This window comes from Hipposideros armiger, unplaced genomic scaffold (genome assembly GCF_001890085.2).
Source record: "Hipposideros armiger isolate ML-2016 unplaced genomic scaffold, ASM189008v1 scaffold_531, whole genome shotgun sequence".
Taxonomy (NCBI): domain Eukaryota; kingdom Metazoa; phylum Chordata; class Mammalia; order Chiroptera; family Hipposideridae; genus Hipposideros; species Hipposideros armiger.
In genome coordinates this window covers 369705-378062 of record NW_017731881.1, presented here as the reverse complement: position 1 = coordinate 378062, position 8358 = coordinate 369705, and the positions used below count along the sequence as shown (strand labels likewise).

The 8358-nt window shown below is 36.8% G+C and overlaps 1 protein-coding gene and 1 long non-coding RNA gene across 2 annotated transcripts in view; one reads left to right on the top strand and one right to left on the bottom strand.

Annotated features, from left to right (window-relative positions):
* The window catches only part of SLC30A4 (solute carrier family 30 member 4), a 25977-nt gene that overhangs the window by 2108 nt on the left and 15511 nt on the right, over positions 1-8358 (top strand). Inside the window, exon 3 of the mRNA XM_019668670.1 lies at positions 6074-6220. Within this exon, the coding sequence (XP_019524215.1) occupies positions 6074-6220 (147 nt within the window). The remainder of the gene's footprint in view (positions 1-6073; positions 6221-8358) is intronic.
* The window catches only part of LOC109396657 (uncharacterized), a 34839-nt gene continuing 30221 nt past the window's right edge, over positions 3741-8358 (bottom strand). The window contains exon 4 of the long non-coding RNA XR_002126881.1: positions 3741-3769. This is a non-coding gene — a long non-coding RNA (uncharacterized LOC109396657). The remainder of the gene's footprint in view (positions 3770-8358) is intronic.

Sequence of the window (8358 nt, the reverse complement as noted above, 5' to 3'; positions counted from 1 at the left end):
AAAAAGGAATAGTAGGAATTATTCAAGCAAAGGGAGTAGAGGAGGATTTTCCAAGTGAAGAGAACAGCATGTATAAAGGTCCCAACACCTTCAGTTGTTTAAAAGCACCTAAAAAGAAGGCCAGTTTAGCTGGAATGTACAATAGTAAGCAAAAGGGAAAGAGGCAGGGGGACCAGATCAGGCAGGTTCTGTTAGACCATATTAAATGAGTGTAGTTTTTAATTATAAATACAACGGGACATCAGTGAAGGCTTTTAAGTGGAGAGTGAATGATGGCATTTACCTTTTTAAAAGATTATTCTAGCTCTTATTTGGAGGCTGGATTGGAGAGTGCAAGAATGGAAGCAAGTAAACTATTGCAGAGGTCCAGACAAGAGATGCTTATGGCTTGAACTAGAGTGGATGGAGAAAAATGTACTGATTAAGAAACATTCTAGAGATAACATTGACAAAATTGGGTAGTGATTCAGATATAGGGGTTGATGGCATTGCAGTGTTGGGACTGGTTCTGAAGTTTCTTACCTAAGTAGCTAATCTAAGTGTATGGAAATGTATGTCATTTATGAAGTTGGGAGAAAATACAGACCAGGATTTAGGCATGGACTCGAGAGTTGTTTTAAACATATCATATGTATATAAAATAGCCAAGTAAAGATGTCTAATGAGCATATGAGTCTACAGTTTAGAAGAGAGGTCAGGGTCGAGATACAGTATGTAATGCCATAGGAATGGGAAAAATCACCTAGAGAGCCCAAGTCTTGAGGAACTCCAACTTTGAAAGTCAGGCAGAAGTCAAACAGGTATCCCAGGATCCAAGAAAAGAGATTTCCAAGTGGAGATAAATAAGTGGAAGCTGCTGAGAGGTCTAATATGATGAGAACTAAAATATCCTTTGGGTTTAGTAACAGAGTTATTGATTACTTTATCAACTATATTTTTATTGGAAATGAAAAAGCTTAAAAAGTGAATGCAAATAGACCTCCAGGTAAAGATGGCAAATGAACTTATGATTTAATTGTACTCTCTCCTGAAACCTCTCTTAAACTACAATAAAGGGGTTTTAAAATATATATGTATATACACACAGAGGGTGCCAAAAAAATGTATACACATTTTTAAAAAGGAAAAAAAAAACGTATTAAAATTGTAATACTCAATATATACCGATAACAAAAGATGAATACACATCATGTATATACATATTTTTGGCAACCCCAGTATATATTTAAATATATATACTATATCCACACAGATGGGGAAAACTGGAGAGGAGACTAGCACAGCACAAATTTGGAAACTAGAAAGGAAACTGATAAAAGAGGTAACTGACTTAATAGACCCAAGAAAGCCAATTCCTAAGCAAGCAGTGGGGAAAGCCAAGAACCAACCCAGTTTACAGTAATGCGTTAGAACCACCTACATGGCTTATTCAAATACAAAGTACTGGGCCAGAGTTGCTAATTAAGTAGGCCGGGGATGGGACCTGAAGATTTGTATTTCTAACAAGTTCCCAGGAGACGCTGATACTGCTACTCTGGGCACCTCAATTGAGAACTGTACCAGAGAATCCTAAGTAGGCCCAGAATTGGTTACACCAAGTACCCATAGAAGTGTGGATAAAGAGGAAGACTAAAACAAGAAAATCTAGTTCAAAGCTTTTAAAGACACAGTCAGATATAATAGTATACAACTATAGATAGTATCCACAAACATAAGAAACAAGAACAGGCTGCTTTAAAAATGAAATTCAGTGTAAAGAGCTTTTAAACAGTAAAAACATTTTTAAGAAACTTTAATTCCACAGAAACGAAGATGAACTAAGGTAATCTCGGACAGAGTAGAGCAAAAGAGTAGAAATGGATAATAGAAAAAAGGGCACAAAAATTAGTATATTAGTCCAAACTCCAAATAATAGGAGTTTGAGGAATAGAAAAAGCAGAAGGAAAGAAATCAACAACATAAAATAGTCTCCCCCTTATTCGTGGTTTTGCTTTCTACTATTTCAGTGATCAACAAAGTCCAAAAATAGTAAATGTAAAATTTTAGAAATAAACAATTCGTAAGTTTTAAATCATGCACTGTTCTGAGTGGCATGATGAAATCTCGCTCTGTCCTGCTCCATCCTGCCCAAGATGTGAATCATCCCTTTGTCCAGGGTATCTGTGCTATAAACATTACCAGTCCCAATAGGCAATTATTGGGTTGCTGGAAAAGTCATGACGCATGTTTGCAATAGATGGCACTAGTTCGTTTTTGGAAGTACCAGTGTCATTCGCATCTGTTATTGCTATGTCATTTGACAGCTGACAGTTCTAGCTTCATTCTAAACAACAATTGAGCGATTTGGTTGAGTTTTGGATATTTTACAACAAGTTGAAGATGGAAGACCAAACTCTGCATTTTTGCCATGTTTTACTGTTTTACTTCCATAAAGGGAAAAACACGTGTCAAGCTTGTGAAAAGTTGTGTAAAGTTTACGGTGACAATGTTCTACAACAGCGGTTCTCAACCTGTGGGTCACGACCCCTTTGGGGGTCAAACGACCCTTTCATAGGGGTCGCCTAAGGCCATAGGAAAACACATATTTTCGATGGTCTTAGGAACCGAGACACCCTTCCTCTATCCGTCTCCATGCTTCAAGACAAAATTTAATGTATTTGTAATTAGAAATAAATATTTCACAATATATAATTACATATTGTTTTTGTGATTAATCACTATGCTTTAATTATGTTCAATTTGTAACAATGAAAATACATCCTGCATATCAGATAATTACATTACGATTCATAACAGCAAAATTACAGTTATAGAGTAGCAATGAAAATTATTTTATGGTTGGGGGTCACCACAACATGAGGAACTGTATTAAAGGGTCGCAGCATTAGGAAGGTTGAGACCCACTGCTCTACAAGAATGTCAGTGCCAACCTGCACGAAATTCCATGCTGATGATTTTTATCTCAATGATGCTCCTTGGTCAGGGAGGCCCACCGAGGTTGATGACGACAAAATAAAGGCATTGATCGAGTCAAACCCACCTTACACAACAGGAGAGATTGCAGAAACATTGAACATCCATCATTCAAGCGTTCAAGACCACCTGAAGAAGCTGAGATACATGAACAAGCTCAATATTTGGGTTCTGCATGAACTCAAAGAAGTTCATTTCACGGTGCATATAAACATCTGCAGTATGCTCATTAAACGTGAGGAAAACGATCCTTTTTTGAAGCGACTGATAACTGGTGATGAGAAGTGGATTGTTTACACCAGTGTGGTGCACAAACAGTCTTGGTCCCAACGTGATGATTCGCCTCAAATGACATCAAAAGCAGACATTCATCAGAAGAAGGTTATGCTCTCAGTGTGGTGGGGTTTTAAAGGTGCCGTGTTTTTCGAGCTCCTACCAAGGAACCAAACAATCAATTCAAATGTATACTGTCAGCAATTGGACAGTTTGAACGAACCCATTATCCAGAAACGGCCAGAGCTTGTTAACTGTAAAGGAGTTGTGTTCCATCACGACAATGCGAGACTACACACAAGTTTGATCATCCGTCAAAAATAATTGGAGCTTGGATGGGATATGTTGCCACACCCATCATACTCACCTGACCTTGTGCCGTCAGACTTCCACTTGTTTCGCTCTCTTCAAAACTCCTTGCGTGGTATAACGTTCAATTCAGATGAGGCTGTAAATCAGCACCTTGTTCAGTTTTTCGCAAATAAAGACAGGTCCTTCTATGAACGAGGAATTATGAAGCTCACTGAAAGATGGCAAAAGGTTATTGAACGAAACGGGCAATATATCATTGATCTTTGTTCTTTATATAAATAAATGACCTTTGAAAAACAGACAAAATACATCATGACTTTTCCTACAACCCAATATTAGCCTTCTCGATTGTCACAATATCACAGTGCTTGTGTTCAAGTAACCCTTACTTTACTTAATAATGGTCCCAAAATGCAAGAGTTGTGATGCTGGCAATTCAGATATGCCATAGAAAAGCCATAAGCTTTATCATAGGTATGTATATATAGGAAAAAAATATAGTATATATAAGATTTAGTACTATCTATGGTTTCACACATCCCCTGGGGGTCTTGGAATGTATCCCCTGCGGACAAGGGGAAACTACTGTAGTTTAAGAAATGTCCCTAGAACTGAAAGGTATACATTTTCGGATTGCAAGAGTCAACAAAAGCCCAACAAATTGAGTACATCATTGTAAAATTTCAGAACACAGGGAACATGTTATCTATTTCCTCATTGTTTTTGACAAAACTCCCTGGGGTTTGCATACGGCAGAGCTCCAAGTCAAGTGAAATCAAAACAGCCTGGCATGTATGGTCTTCCAGGGAACCACTAGACAGGTTTAATAATGACAGTTCTCTGAGAATGGGGCTTTTAAGGAGCTCCAGCTCCATTCTGTCCCTTGCAGTGGCTTTTAAGCTGAGGTTTTCCACTGTGATTGCTGCTTATTTCAAAGCCACTGAAAAGCTGGAGAGGAGGAGATGGGTATAAGGCAAGTTAAAATGCCACAGAGCTCACTATTCTTACCAAGATTCATCCTTTTTCCTTGATTAAATGCTACTTGTAACAGCCTTTGGTTAATTTCCAGAGTTCTGAAAAAGCTGATTGGGACAATTTTTGCCCATGTTCTTATTGCTTTCATGGAGGAAATGATTTTCAGAGGTTCATACTCTGCTGGTTTTGATGCTCACCAACATGTAACTCTGTAAATTTAAGTACATTAAAATAAAATAAATTCAGCTCCTCAGTTGCACTAGCCATATTTTAAATGCTCAACAGCCACATGTGAACATTTCCTTTACCTTAGAAAGGTCTAGTAAACAGTGGTGGCTTAAAGGTATTGTTCTCACTTTATAGATAAGTAAACTGAGGCTCAAAAATGTTAAGTAACTTGCTCAGAGTCTGTGAGATGTCAAAGCCCCATGTTATTAACCAACAGGCTGTATTTTCTGTCAGTCATTTCTAGCTTTTTCATGTCAGGGAATACATAAAAAAATGATATTTGTTATAGAGCACACTGGAGTAAATGGATGTGACTATTAAGATCCCAAGCCCCAGTTCTCCTGCTGTTCCTGCCTCTGCACACCCATCCCAGGAATAGGGGGATCAGCAGCAGCAGCTCATCATGCTTATGTGTCACAACACTCTGATCATGAAGTTCTATTATACATTCTAACAGTGATTCTCAAAGTGTGGTTCCAAGACCAGAAGTATCAGAATCACCTGGGAACATGTTAGAACTGTAAACTCTCAGGCCCCATACAAACCTACTTAATTAGAAATTCTAAGCGTGGAGTCAAGCAATCTGTAGTTTAACAAACATTCCAGATGATCCTGATATACATAAAAGTTAGAATACTCTGTATTATATTATACAAGCTTATTCAATGGATGGTGCTAGGAAAAATTGGTTGACCATATGGAACAACATGTATACATACACACACATGTGCGCACATGCGTGCGTGTGTGTTTAGTCTGGAAAATCAATATAAAATTTTGTATTCTAAATACCACCCTTTATACCTCTATTAGGAAAAATTGCTATTTATATCAAAGAGAATCAATTCTTTTGTTTTAAACTAATGTACATTTTGAGTTTCTTCCATTTAATTTTATGTTCAAGCCCTCCCAAACAAGTGAATAACCTACCTTTTCTTCAGCTTTATTGTAATATTTAGATATTGTGTTTATTAAATTCACTATCTGATAGTAGAATTAGTAGGTTAAATAAATGCAGTGCTAAAATGCAAAATTTCTCATTATGTGTTAGCCCCCAATTTAGTGGCTCTTAACTTTTTTAAGGTCATTGACTCCACAGAGAACCTGTTCATAGAAATGGACATTCTCACTAGAAAAATAGATACATATTTAATGTTTTGCATGAAATTTCAGGTATCTTGGTTTAACTGTAATAGGATAAAGATTTAGTTAGAAGTTCATGTTTTGTAGGATGTTACGTATTTTTGGCTTGATTACTTATATTTTTATTTTAATTAACTTATTCTTTCTTCCCTCTCACCCTTGCTCTAAGGTGGATACATTGCAAATAGCCTAGCAATAATGACAGATGCACTTCATATGTTAACTGACCTAAGTGCTATCATACTGACTCTGCTTGCTTTGTGGCTGTCTTCAAAATCACCAACCAAAAGATTCACCTTTGGATTTCATCGCTTAGGTAGGTAACTGGCAGTTTATTTAGTTTATAAAATTTTATGGTAAAACCACAATGAACTATAACCTTTGATTAACTGAAATCTTCCTGGTGATAAGCCTGTTGAAATAGATGAACAAAGCAAATGAAAATAGACGAACAGGATTTATTCAGATACGTATCTTCCAAGGTATATTCAGCCCAGTAAGTTTACACATATAAAATTATATGGGAATCATTAATTTTGAAATGTGTTCCCTATGTCCTGAAGATGTTATCAGAAAAAAGTTTACCTTCAGTTTATTGAACCAAACAAAACCACATGGGTTTAATTCATTTATGAGCATTAGCTTCTTTCTTTCACTTCAGGTATTCCAACCAAAGCTGCTGTAGCCCAGAATTTAAGCATTACTATAATACAGCCAACATATGCTATGTGGCTGACCTTCATTGAGGTCATTGTATCAACACAATTCTGTAAATGCTGACAAAGATTCTTTGCTTGACCAAACTTTAGTAAGTCTCCTGAATCTTCTCCCATGCCCATCTGTGCACTTACTTGTGAAATCTAGTTTTAGCAAGAACCTCGCTAAGCCAGTTTAAGGGAACCCCTACTCTCAATGTCTGATGGGTTCTCCCCCAGGTGATGTCTCATCACCCTGGCCTGTATTCAGCAAGAATTCTGTTGGGTCAGTTTAGCCAGAATCCTTCTTATTCCTAATGTTTCCTCTTCGTAATTTTCCGTCCACTGACTCCCACCTACTTCTTGGCTATAAATTACCATTTCCGATGCAGTGTTCAAAGTTGAGCCCAATCTCTCTACCCCACTGCAGAATTCCATTGCAGTGGCTCCTTTACCTATCTTGATAGCTTCCCCCCTTGAATAAAGTCTTCTTTACCATGTTTTAACATGTGTCATTGATTTTTTTTCTTTTTAACAATGCACACATATTTTCTGATTTTGAACAAATATTAATATTTAATTGAGAGGTTAAAATCATACATTGTTATCCACATGACTGTGCTTTTTGCTGTTACGGCTTTTAATTTTTTTGCTTATTTTTAAGATACACACACAAAAAAGATACCTGAACTATAACATGAAATGCCATCATGTGGGTCTTCTAAAATTTAGTCACTGGATCTTTTAGTGTAAAACTTGACATTGTAACTGAATGGCTATATTCCAAGTAGCTATCCAAGTCATCAGGTTGGGAATGTATCTGGCATCCCCAGATTTCAGCACTCTCAACTGCTATACAAGAGAGCTCAAGTCCTGAGTGAGGTTTTCCTGTTATTTTTTAAGCCACTGCATAATACATTTGGATGTGTTCCTAAAAGAAACCCCACTATTTTCCAACATATTACACATGCATTTGTTTATTAACTGCCTTGGTGTTTTTTTTTAACAACTTTTAAATTATTTTCAAACTTTAATTTTTTGTGATTTCAACATCTGCAATTTAAAATCTAAAACATAGCATCATAGAATGGGGATTTTTACCCTCTAGTACTATTTGAGAGAGTACATTTAATTTAGTCCTGTGGTTCTTAACCTCTTTTAGGATTTAGGCCATGTGGAAATCTGATGAAAACAGTAGCACTTTATCCCAGAAATATATAATAAGTTAAAAACCAATCATGAAAATTCTATTAAATATCAAAGAAGTACTTAGTATTTATGTAGGTAGTCACCTTGTTTCTTCATAGATAAGCACTACAAAAAGATGAGAGAAAATAGAACTGACTGGTCCTATCGTGTCTCTACAAATTTCTATAGAAAGTCAGGTCTTTCCCTTTTCTTAAAAGTACTAATAAGTTCAAGATGGTGGACTAGGTTATCATCATTTGATTCCTGTCTCTCCTAAGAGTCCATTGAAATAAAAAGTACCAAAACAACAAAGAGAAGCAAATAGTTGGGTCACCAATAAACGAGAAATTTCCAGTAAGTTCTGGAAGCTGGAAAGTAAGTGGGAGTGAGTTAAGGAAGAAACAAGCACTGAGCAAGGAAGACGGGACAGAGATGAGCAGAAGTGAGAATTGGAGCTGAAAACAGGGAAGATTAACCGAATGACTGTAAATAGGAAACTGCTCCCACTAGTTGACTAAGCCACTACCTTCCATCCCACCCCCACCTCCACTCAGGTAGCCTGCATTCCCCG